Genomic DNA, 12,993 nt, shown 5'->3' on the forward strand with positions numbered 1-12,993 from the left:
CCACCTCATGTTTGACCATCTCCAGCTTACCTTGATTCATTGATCTGACATTCCAGGTTCCTAAACAATATTGTTCTTTACAGCATCGGATTTTCTTTTCACCACCAGACACATCCACAGCTGAGTGTCCTTTCGGCTTTGGCCCAGCCGCTTCACTCTTTCTGGCGCTACTTGGAAATTCCCTCTGCTCTTCCCCAGTAGTATATTGGACACCTTCCGACCTGAGGGGCTCATCTTCCGGCGTCATCTCTTTTAGCCTTGTGATACGTTCCATGGGGTTTTCTTGGCAAGAATCCTGGAGTGGGTTGCCATTTCCTTCTCCAGTGGACCACATTTTGTCAGAACTCTCTGCCATGACATTTTGTCAGAACTCTCTGCCATGTCTGTCTTGGGTGGCCCTGCACAGCATAGCTTATGGCTTCACCGAGTTACGCAAGCCCCTTCGCCACAACAAGGCAGTGATCCATGAAGGGGACCTGAGGAGCACTTTAACGCTAATGGATATCAAGTTTTGCGCCTAAGGTTGGTTTAGCCATTTGCACTGGTAGTGTAAACGTGAACTCTGCAATGCTTGACTGCCTGGGAGTGAGTTTTGACAGCTCTTTTCATTTCTTTTTCTTTTTACCAAGTGTAACTGACAGGATGGGTGTGGCTCTGATCTCATAGCTCCAGGAAGAGATGGGAAGGAGGGCAACAAGGCATTGATATTATGAAACGGGCTGTCTGGCAAACTGGCACCTAGCAGGAAGCACTACTTGAGTGCAGATGGGTACATTGCTAATAAGGATTAATGCTTCTCCTGGCTGAGGTCATTCCTGGGAACTGGGAGGGCCAAATTACTTAATGCTAAAGACTACATAATCAGCCATTGATAAACTATACAAAAGGCTTATTTCTGCCAATCGGGAAGGAACAGCTGCAGTGAGGGCACATCAGACCGCATCATCCATGAGTAGACATGCTCCTCCCCATGTGTCATATTTATTAATCACTTTGAAGATGTGTTAAGCAACGCTTCTCAACACATTTTCAGCCCAATTCTAAGAGAGATGAGGCAAAGGTGAGCCAGGTAAGCTGAATGAGAGTGGCATGTTGCTTTGAAATGAGCCCTGACTGAACTCATCAGCCTGACATTTATGATCTTCCTGTCACTTGTAGTGACCTGTGTTTCTCCATCAAGAATTCTGTCCCTCCTGTGGAGTAAGAGGAGTATGCCACCCACCAACTGAAAACTTTTTATCCACACACTCCCAGCATCTGGACAAGGAAGAACTCAATGTTCCCTTTTGCCTGCCCAATGCTTCTGTTTGCCTGTTTGATTGTAAACTTGTTTCCGTTAAACCATGTGGCCCATTTTGGGCACTTAATAATAAGGAGTTTTGCCATTCAGTAGTGGAGATAATCCTTTTTGAAATCTGAGATGGGCCGCCGTAGAAATTATGAGAAATTGCCAGCAAAGTATGAAATCCCTCCTGTTTTCTTCCAGTGAGTGTTGATTGGGTCAGGAGACAGATTTTGTGTACCTGCTCCAGGCAGTGTCTTCCTCAGGCTGCTAGTGCTGGAAAATAATGTGACATCTTTCTGTTTTCAACAAAGTTTTGGTTTTCCAAGAATTCATATTCCCCAGGTATCCATGTGGCCCCACTTCCCCCCACATGGGGCCCGAGGAAAGAAAATCCATTTTGTGTGAGAATCCATTTCCTTGGTGTTAGATACAATTAAGGAGGCTTGAATCTTTGTCGTTATCACTTATAAAGGTTCTCTGTGACAAAATTTGGAAATCCCTGTTATAAGCAGAAGTTGATCAGGAAGTTATCGGGAATGAATGTGGCATGAACTGAGAGGAAAAGGTCAACATTGTCAGAAGAAGTGAACAAGATACAATTGTTGTGAGAGGATAAAGAGAGAAGCAGCAATCAGCAGAAGTGAAATGGGAAAAGAATTGTCAGGAAGGAGGTGTGACCAGGATGAGTAAGCTGGGAACTGAGCTACATCATATAGGTGCTACTCATATGCGATTAGTTATCATTTCTCAATTTTTGTGTACTTAATGCTATATATCCTCGTCCACAACTATGTGTGTGTGTGTGTGTGTGTGTGTGTGTGTGTATATAAATGAATCTCCTTTCTTAAGCTTTTTATAAGTCTCAGGAGGGCTATGTTGAAATTTGGTTCCCGAATCTTAGCCTTTATATAAGTAATACTGTAATCATAGCTCCCTATATTTAATGTATTATGTATGTTTTATTGTGATGTTGGCTTTTGTGGATTTATGTTATTCATGTTGTTAAAGTACCTATGTATAAATAAAATTTAAAATAAAATTTAAAACATAGATCTTTACTCATAGGGCTTGCATATCTTGTGGCCTGACATGCATAAAGCCTAATTCTTGACCAGAAAGCCATTTGCATGGCATTTAATCCTTGGACTGTTGAAACTATGTTAGCCCTGGTCAGGTAACACATATGGGGATATGAAGGTGTGGACTGTGGAGCAGGATTGTGTCCCCTGATCCCTCCATAAGTTAGTTCTGTTCACCAATGGTTGGTTATTTTCACTATGATCGCATAGAGGGATGATGGGTTAGTCTGTGTAATCCCTCTGCTCCTTCTCTCGCATTCATAATATGATGAGTGTACAGGGCTACTTTGGGAAATGATTGCTTCTCTCCCCACCAGCTTTCAAACTGTGAGGACCATTTATAGGGCTGTTCCATCTGGAAAACTGGCTGACTTGGAAACCTACAATAAGCATCACTTTTAGTCTCAAGAGATGATGTCAAAATTGGCATTGAGGAGGTCATGCAGGCTGATCATCTTACCATAAAATAATGTGAAACAGTCACTTTAGGTGTAATTTTTAACAGTGAGCTCTCAGGGAAAGTGTGTCATCTTGACCTTTTGGTCCAGTTGTTTAAATATCTAAGGCTGGCGCTGATGAACCTTACTTCTGCTTACAGTGTGTTCTGACTTTTGATTGAGGTAGTATTACATTTTACTTTTCATTTATAAAGTACCACATTTTATTTGGGTTACTAGGATCGTTTAGCATGATTGCACATTCAAGGTTATTTTTCTCCCATCTTTCATTGAAAGCAACATCGCTTTAAATCACGATCTTTAAATCATTACAGTTCTACGTTATGTATATCTCTTGGAGATTTTGTTAGCATCTCCTTTTTGACGAATGGTGTGATTATTTCTACGCTTGTGTGAACAAGTTCCCATTTTTGTCCTCTTTCTGCGGAAATGTCCCATCTCTCCCAGATAATGGGTTTGTACTGTTCCTTCTAAAATGAAGCCACGGATCTTCCTCTCCCCTGCAGTGTTAATGAGCTCTACGTGGACGATCCAGACAAAGACAGTGGTGGCAAAATAGAAGTTAATTTGAACATCAGCTTGCCAAATCTGCACTGTGAATGTGAGTACGTCTCGGGGCTGGGTTTGCAGTAGTGGTTGAGTAAGCATCACGTTGGCTTCATGCTTCACATTCAGAGTGCTATGAATAATTCCTTTTCTTTTCTAGGAAAAAATGAAGGTGCTTTGTTTTAAAGTACATTCTTACTTTTATGAATGATTTCTTTCTGCTATTGCTAAAAACTTACTTAGATATTGATGTGCTAGGCACTGTACTAAAGCAACATGGTCCCTATAAGAAAAGCATTTCTGGAACAGTCTCCAGCCCTCCAGCGGGGGCAGCTTGCTTGGCGCCTACACTTATGTCTTTGTGGCACCAGGCAAAGACCTTTTGATTTTCCCAGGCCTGTTAAACATCAGCTGAACTGTGTTAACCTGCCTCTGTTATGGTGCTATGTTTTATCCTACTTCTGCTGTTTTACGCTTTGCTTTTACTGTTGATTGGTTGCTTTATTAATTGTTTTTAAAATGATTGCAATGCTGCTCTGGAGATATTTTTTACTGAAGTCATGGGGGTATCAATAAAATTGCTGCCACTGACTCAGTGTTGTGAAGTGAACTGCACAACCTGCCTTGAAATTAATAGACATGGGGCAAACAACAGTTGGTTGATTGCCTCTCAGTGATTCAAAATAAGCAAGTGAGGCCAATCAGTGTCTGTTGTTCAGTGACATTTTCCTAGGCTGAGAAAGGGAAGGGAAGCATCTCTTTGTATATAAATATATCTGTCACTATCCCCAGGCATATCTGTACAGGCTATCGGGCAGGCCATTTACAGTCATAAGTGCATTTGGAATTACAGGAGGGACAAGCTACAGTGATGTAGTAAGGCTGTCCTCACGCTACGAATTCATGTTGCTGCCTTATTCTGAAACTGGCCCATTGATCTACCTAACCCAGTTTCTTCTGACAGACAGCAGCTTTCCAGATCTCAAACAGAAAACTTTTCTAGACTTGCTACCCATCTTTTAACTGGAGATGTCAGGGATTGAACCTGGGAGCTTCTGCATGCCAAGCATGTACTCTACTGCCTACCTCGCTAGCCTCAAAGAAGCAAGCATGAAATACCTGCCTCAGTCTCTCCACATACAAATGTTTTGACTTAGTGGAAAGGTTCAGAAGGTTACTCCTTGGTGAGCAATCTGAGTGAGGAACTTTTGTGCCTGCACGCTTGAAGACAGGGTGGTGTTTGTTCTCTTCATGTATTATTTATTTATTATGTATTGCATTTATATCCCGCCTTTTTTCCTCTTGCAAGGAACCCAAGGCGGCTTACATTATCCTCCTTCTCTCCATTTTATCCTCACAACAACCCTGTGAGGTAGGTTGGGCTGAGAGTCTGTGACTGGCCCAAAGTCACCCAGTGAGCTTCCATGGCCAAGTGGGGACTAGAACCCGGATCTCCCGGCTCCCAGCCTGTCACTCTCACCACTACACTAGACTGGCTCTTCATGGAGATAGTGTGTGTCCCATGTAATGTCCTACCAACTGACTCACTCTCTAGGCCTTATCCTTGCCTTCACCTTTTCTCCCCACTTATGACTTCCCCTGGCAAGAGAGGGTAACTATATTCAGTTTGTTTTCACTAGGTAACACCAGACATATTTTCAAGGCCAAGCGCTTCTGCTTCAAGTTTCAGGAGAGGTTCTTCTTTGTCATTTGCTATGAGGTTTAGGAGAGAGGGATTGATATCCATATCCCAGCATTAATTCACTAAATATTTGCAATGGAATTCACTCGAATACTTAAAAGTCATTTGAGTCCAGACTAGGAGGTGAGCAAATCATCTGACAGAGACCATAAAACTAAATTAATATTTTGAAAGATGAGAAAAAACTTGCTGATAATTATGCTTTCTGATTAGCCCAATAGCTGTTTAATGAAGGGAACTTTTTTGTACCCTAAGGGGAGGAAAACACAATACACAAATGTTTCTTGAGAGAGAATTGTGAATGCCTCATTATATTAGATTATTTTTAACACACTCTCTCTTTTCTTCCTTTGTCCCCAATTCTTGAACATGTAGTGATTGGGTTGGATATTCAAGATGAAATGGGAAGACATGAAGTTGGCCATATTGACAACTCGATGAAAATTCCTCTGAATAATGGGGATGGATGCAGGTTTGAGGGTCATTTCAGCATCAACAAGGTAAGTTGAAATAATATTCCTATCCTGGGGAAATATTGGCAAGCTTTGACAAGAAATTGTTGTGAGTCTGTACAATCAGAAATGCTGCCAGGACAGTGTACTGCCTCTGGTTGCTACTCTGCTGTGGGAGGAGGGAAGGTTATGGCTGCCTGAAGAAAAGAAAATCAGGAGGAAATGATCTCACATAAGGATAAGAAAACAGATTTGGTGTTGAGGCCAGCACTTCATGGTCTACAGGTGTGTTTACAACAACTTTTTCTCACCCAGCATATGCCCCAGGATATTCCAGAAACAGCTGATGCAGTCTGCACCATGTGGTTGTGGCATTCATGCACAAACCACGTGGGATAGCAGCATAAGGAGGGTGTGCACAGGGATATCAAAGAAATATGAGAAGAAGTGCTAGCGCATACGCACACACACACCCCTGCACACACCCACACCCACAGACATATCTACTTACCATTGATTACCTGAAGGATCACTAGCTGCAGGATGCAGTTCAAACAGCAGTGCAATTTCGAATGCACACCACTTGTGTTGGAAGTAGAGCTGATACCTAATTAATAGACTTATCAATTAGCATGAATTTGGATATGAATAAACAATTGTCTTTGGTGAAAAGCCTGTGTTTTGTTGTAGGTTTTTTGTCACAGCAGACACAGTTTTAGAGCCGTTCCCTCTTCTGTGTGATATGGAAAAATTCCTCTTCTAAGATGCCCAGTGCCACTTGCAGTTTTTAGAAGTACTTATATTATAAACAGTTAACAACATATTTGAGAAAATTATTGCTTGGCTAATCGGGGACACATTTTAATCCATTCATCTAGCCTTTTAATTGATCAAATGCAGCAGCTGTAGCGTAGAATGCAGCAAAGAGAGGTAGATATTTTCATGGGTGAATACTATGACGGAAGGTGGAAGTAATACTGCACTAACATGTTGTTCTTTTCCTTGTGGTGTGAATGCCAGGAGAGTGGTTAAATATGAGATCTGGAAGTGCTTCAGAGTTCTTTGTGGCTTATTGATGAGCACAGCATGTCTGTGTATTGCTTTCTTCTCTCCTCCCAAAGTATTGTACCTCTAGCTTGTGAGTCATTGCAGTGAAAAGGGCCATAGCCCAACTCTGCATACAACTCCCTTCTGTCCCCAGAGCAATGCCAGCCTGGCAGAGAAAGATCTTGGTATGGAAGAAGAGTGACTTTGCTTTTCCTGTCACTGCAGAGCCCAAATTTCTGTCCTGGCAGCAATGAAAAACCAGGCCTGGAGTCAGGGAGGCCACTTTGTGGGCTGGGTGTGTCTGGCCTTGGGTAATCTGGCCATGTAAGGCAGCCTATGACTCCACAGGGTAGGAGAAAGGATATGCTGCTGGCATAATAAAGATGTAACCCAAATTCACACCTCATTTTTACACCGCAGGCTACAAAATCATGATGCTTCCTCTTCCAACTAATTCATGTTAGAGCATGCCTAAAAATAACACACAAGAAGACCCACCCTTGCTCACTCTGCAGTATAAAAATATCTGTGGATACCTTATTATGTTGTTCCATAGAACATGATGGCTTTTTCCTTTTCAGTTGCTTTTCATGTTGGCTAGTGTGGCTGGTGACTAATTGCAATATGTGAGGGCGGGAGGGCAGGGGGGGATATAATGCAGTTTATTGTTTACTCTTAAGACATAAAAGTTCACCAAAAGCTCCTATGTGGGATTATACTTTGGACTGTTGCTTCCCTTCCTCCCAGCCCCCGTCAGCTCTTTATTATTTTGGGGGGTTGTGTGTGTGTTTTCTCTGATAGGAAACGTCAAAGCCCTGAATTTCAGCTGCTTTGATTCAGTCACACTACAATTAGATACTCCCCCCCCCCCGCCCCGAAACAGGCTTTATGTTCATTAGCCTTATTGTCTTGTGCTAAAGAAGTACTTGCTTGCTTCCCTGGCATTTTAGGAGGAAGTGGACAGACATTGAGAGGAACATGGCCCCTAATGAACTGTTTGCTTGAAACAACAGAGTAGGGTGCTTATGAGTAGGTGGCCTCACAGACAGACATTGCACCATTATATCATGACTGGAACCCTTCCTGGCAAGCAGATCCTGATAAGCAACTTCTAGTCCAATCTGTTTCATTCCGAAAGAGGGGGAAACCCACTTGACTAGCCACTTTCACCCTCAGGAGTGAAAGTAACCAGACCGGAAGCTGAATGCTGGCAAGGATCTGCTTGAGAAAGAAGGCTGCATCAAGTAATTGACCAGAGCCCTCCCTGCCAGCAGATCAACTTATGACTAAGGTCCCTAACTTTTTGCCTCGCATGGCAGAGAGCACTTGATTGCAAGTAATTCCTGTTTCTATTTGCTGTGTGAACTTTAGACATGCAAAGACTAGAGCAGGAACTGACTGGGATCAGGAGCAGCAATGCTGGGGAGGGGGCAAAAAAGAGGAGCACTTATGCAGACAAGGCCTTACTCTTAGGGCTTCTTGACCTGATCTAATTGGAGAGGAAGAGTCCCTACTTGCTCTTATCTGCCAGTGCTTGGGACGGGACTGGGATTTCCTATACTAATAATGATTAATAATAATGTATTATTTATATCCCACTTTTACACTAAACATCCCCAGCACAGTGAACAGCATAATCATAAAACCATACAATATATTCAATAAAAATACAGGTACAACTAATGAGGTATATATAATAAGTTATATAAAATCAGATTTTTTTTAAGTGAAAGTGATGGATACTCACTGTGATCAGTGAGTACACCTCCAGTGTAGCTTTTGCTCCATCTTTTACAGGACACTGTTAGCACTTAACATTTCCTCAGTGCATGAGAAGCCAAATATTATGAAAGCATCCCCCTATACACGCGCACGCACACTCCCTCTTGTGTTTTGCCTGGTTAGCGTAGTAGTGGTTAAACGGATCCTTTTAAAACGCTTTGTGATGTAGTCCCCAACTACCTGCTGATTCCAGAGTGATCCAATCACAAATAACATCAGAGCTTAACTGCTCAGCATTGCCATGGCAACTGGAACCCTCAGGTGAAACCTGGGTGTTTCAGAACTATGTGTACGTGCATTTAACAAGGAATAAGTTTGTTTGGGAAGGTGCTGCTATAAAAGCTGGAGCCTCGTTGTCATTTTAAAAAACCTTTTCATTTACATTTGGCTTCAGCTAGACAATTCTTTTGGCGCTTGCCAGGGCAACCAGCTATAACAGGCCATTTGGCCTTCAAGTCCACAGCTGCAGCAAAAGGCACAGTTGTGCTAAGTTCCAGCTGCTTCAGCCCATGCCAAGCTGGTTGCTTGGATTCAAACTGGCTGCAATTGCATGTCTTGGCACATGGATTTGAAGGGGCAAAGTCTCTTCCTGCATTGTCACACTTTGTGGTGGTCATGTTAAAATGTGCCTAAATGAAGGAGTGAAGATAAGGGACAAAACATCTTGAAATGAGGGGTGTAACAAAAGCCATAAATATGGGGTCCTGAGTATTCAAAAGTGTCTAAAGAACTGAGCTGTGACAGTATTTCACCATCTTGTTAACAAATGTGCCTGCTTAAAGATAAGATATACGGACACATCTGTGTGGTGGTTGTCTTGGTGGCTGAATGTGCAGATGGGAGCGATTCACTGGAGCCAATGCCAGAAGCACACCCTGCACTATCCCAGGAATGGTGTTAGCTCAGGGTGTTCCCACCACAATTTTGTATCATTTGGAGGAGATTTCCATCCTTCTAGCTTAGCACTGTAGTGCCGAACAAGACACTTGACTCAGTGCCCAGGCAGATGAACCCTACACAGTGGGGGATAATCTTGAAATCAATATCATTCCTGTAGCGCAGCAACTGATACACAATTGCAGTGATGTGTATTGCAGATCGCATAAGGTGGTTGTATGTAGGAAGAGTTTGGAAAATAAGTGTCACTTGCCTAAGAACGTCTCATTTGATCTGGGTGAATAAGCAAGAGTGCTGTAGATCTCTGAGCTTTTGGTGGGAGATCTGTTATGGTGCTCTGCACTAAGAGAACGTGAAAAGGGGGTAATTTAAGTATATAAATGCATCTGGACCTGGCCTTGCTTACTCCTCTTCCTCAAGGTATTGTAAGGCTATTTTAGTCCTTGACTTGCGCATCAGGTGTTGGTTGGTGCTAGCTAGATGTAGGAGGCCAGTTGATGTAAGTCAGCAGTCTTAGCCTTGTTTTTTGCATCATACAACTCAGTTGGTGTTGTGAACTTTAACAAATGCTGAACTCTTGACTGCTTTTAGGTTCCGGGTAATTTTCATGTATCAACCCACAGTGCCACTGCACAGCCTCAGAATCCTGACATGACGCACTTCATCCACAAACTCTCCTTCGGTGACAAGTTACAAGTGAGTCTAGGGAGGTACAGCTCTCAAGAGGCTGGGAGAGACACTATGCTTGCTAAATATTAAACTTTGAAGTATCTTGCTGAATAGTTTGTATGTGGCAAAAAAAGGTTGCAGAGGGTGAAGAGGTTACATTTTCAATGTGATGTATTATTTCAGTATGTACTATGAGAAGTGAATGTAGTTGGAAAGGGCCACTGTTTTACATAGTTAATGCAATACACATGATTGGCGCTTACAAACATGCTTATTGTAAGATGGGAGTCCGCTTAATATGGCTTTGTGAACTTGTTTCTTGCATGTGAACTTGCTTCATTCAAGTGGCTTAATGAACTTGCACAATGCAGTCAGTTTAGAATGAGCACATTTATGCCAGCCCCTTTTATCTTTTAAATATAGCTGCTTGGAGTACCTTATTATGTAATTAAGTGTGATTTGGGATGTCACTTTACAATTGAAAAGAAACTGGGTTGGATAGGATGAAAACTGAAGTTGCTTTATTTAGAAAAAATGTTATTTCATGTAGGGGGCTGCATTCTGAAAAGCATGCATACTGCTGCAACACACTGAAGACAATAGCATTTGCTAGTGTAAAGGGCTCAGGCTGCAGCTTAGTTATTCATTAAGCTGTGAAAGCACTTGTATTCAACTAATGCAATGGATTCTTTGCTCATTCACATTTGCCAGTGGAGACTCTCTGTAGTTCTTTGTGCTCTTTGGCTGGCTGGCCACAGTATGTTTGACTGGTCTGTATTGTACATGCAGGTTGTAGGAACAGCTTTGTAGAGTTTGTGGTTCATGTTCATTTCTGTATCATGGCAGTAGATGATGACATTCATAACACTTTCTGATCATTTGTGGCTTATGGGACTAATGGAGGCTTTATCTGTCCTAAGAAGGGTAGATGCTATTGCTAGTAGGGAGAGATGCATTCCAAATACATGCAGGCAGCCCTTTCTGTCAGTCTTTTTGCAGGATAGGCTTTGACTTCATCTCTGCATCGCTTGCTTCTGCTTGGCATGGCGTTGGTCAGGTGGAAGGAGAGCAAGTGAGCAGAGAAACAGATCCTCGTCTTAAAACAGGTGTAATGCAATGTGCTGTTACTCAAGAGTATCACTACTCCGTCTCAGCTGCGCCCACTCTGCCCTCATCCCTACAGAGATCCTGTCTGTAGTTTCATGTGCATACCCACGTGCTAATTACAGTACCAGTTGCCTTCCTCTTTTCCCCCCTTCAGCATATTATGACATGGAAGAAACAACTAGAATCCACTCCTACTAGGATGTCGCAGTGCTGAAGCTTGTCTTTAATGAATATAGGAAGCTGCCCTATACGATGTCAGACTATTTGTCCATTGTCTGTTCTGACTGGCAGCACCCCTCCAGGGTCCCAGGCTTTCACATAATTTGTTGCCTGATCCTTCTTTTTTAAATGGATGTGATGCCTGGGATTGAACCAAGGTTCAAGGCTCTACCACTAAGCTATGGTCTGTCCCTCCCCTTCCATTTGGCTGATTGCTAGTGGTGTAGGCAGAAGTGTTGATATCTATAAAGCTTGAATGTCTTCACCAGTGATATGTGGTATTAGACTGTGCAATATCCATCTTGGATAAAAGCTCGCTAGATGGCTGGCTTTCCTGAGGCCCAGAAAAGAGACACATTGATCATTTGGGTGCTTCCAAGGGCATAAGTGTTGGAGAAAGCAAGCTGCCTTAAAATTGTCCCAAAAGAGCTCTTTTCAGTTTTTGACATACTGTGTCCTGATGACATGACAGTTCGAGACCTACACAGACCTGGATTTAATACTGGCCTTGAAAGACTGTTGCTACACTATGAGAAGTGCCATATTTCAGGTGAAATCATTCATTGATCCCATCTTCGTAATGCAAGATGGACTCCTTAGCCCACAGAGTTGAGATTATTTCTGTTGAAAAATGCTGCTTCTTAATAGACTGTTCTTCTGATGGCACATCTGTGAATGAGGTTCTGTCTAGTACAGAGCTGTGGTCGTGTCTCTGCATAATCCTTCAATTGATACTTTGCCACTTGGTACAAGATAAAGCCCCTTGAGTTGCTAATAACTTGAATGACACCATAGAAAACCTGGCTGTGCCATCCTTTTATATTTGACACCCTTGTGTGTCATGTCCCTTTTGGTGTAATAGCATGAGACTTGTGTGAGATACAAGGAAGTCAAATTATGGGTGATATGAGTCCTAATGACTAAAATGGTACTTTTTGGATTTTATTTTTTTAACCACATTGTTATTCTGTGAGGCTTTTTGATCATTTGTACATTCAAGACTTTATATAAATGTTCATATACTTCAGTCTGAGCCTTAGAAAGTGACACTGATCTACTACTTGCGAAGTCCTGTGCTGAGCGGGTTTAGTATAGGATGTTCCATTTGCAAGATCTATGTAAATCTGAGAAACCTGTTCCCAGTGAAGATGAATGATAATATCAACATTAAATTACACAAAATCTAGTGAAGAATGACGAGGTTCTTTCTCTCTCCTGCTCCCTTTCTCTCCTTCCTACCTGAAGTGTTGAGGCTTTCAGTGTTTAAGGATGCAATCCTATGCATGTTTAGACAGAAAAAAGGCCTATAACTCCCAGCATGCCCCAGCCAGGCAATTGTAGGACTTTTTCTGTCTAAGCATGCATAGGATTGTGCCTTAAGTTAGTTTATCTTTGGAAGCATGAAAGAACACATTTAATACAAAAGTGTATTAAATGTGAATTAAATGTAACTGTGCTCATTCTCTCTTTAGGTCCACAACATTCATGGAGCATTTAATGCATTGGAAGGAGCAGATAAGCTCGGCTCAAACCGTATGTATTTTCCACATTTTTTCAGGGCCTTTTCTGGTGTTAGTAAAGAATCCTTGATTGTGGAATCCCATAGGAGCTAACCAAGCTTAATTTGTTCCACTTAATGGTAGCTGGTGGCAATACTAATATTATTATAAGCTAATATTACAACAGCCAAAGGGACTTGTAATATATGAATTGGATTTCACTCTTTCCCTGGCTGTAGGCCAGATAAAAA

General features: G+C 42.1%; 1 protein-coding gene across 2 annotated transcripts in view; it reads left to right on the forward strand.

Annotated features, from left to right (window-relative positions):
* The window catches only part of ERGIC1 (endoplasmic reticulum-golgi intermediate compartment 1), a 122,604-nt gene that overhangs the window by 92,628 nt on the left and 16,983 nt on the right, over positions 1–12,993 (forward strand). For both annotated transcript variants that reach the window (XR_014788370.1, XM_084838695.1), the window contains exons 4-7: positions 3,329–3,423; positions 5,446–5,570; positions 9,840–9,944; positions 12,716–12,776. Coding sequence is in view for 1 of the 2 variants with exons in the window: in XM_084838695.1 (XP_084694821.1) it covers positions 3,329–3,423; positions 5,446–5,570; positions 9,840–9,944; positions 12,716–12,776 (386 nt within the window). In the remaining variant the exon portion in view is untranslated. The remainder of the gene's footprint in view (positions 1–3,328; positions 3,424–5,445; positions 5,571–9,839; positions 9,945–12,715; positions 12,777–12,993) is intronic.

Source organism: Heloderma suspectum, chromosome 2 (genome assembly GCF_057233095.1).
Source record: "Heloderma suspectum isolate Gila_16-S chromosome 2, 16-S_ref, whole genome shotgun sequence".
In the NCBI taxonomy this organism is placed as follows: Eukaryota; Metazoa; Chordata; class Lepidosauria; order Squamata; family Helodermatidae; genus Heloderma; species Heloderma suspectum.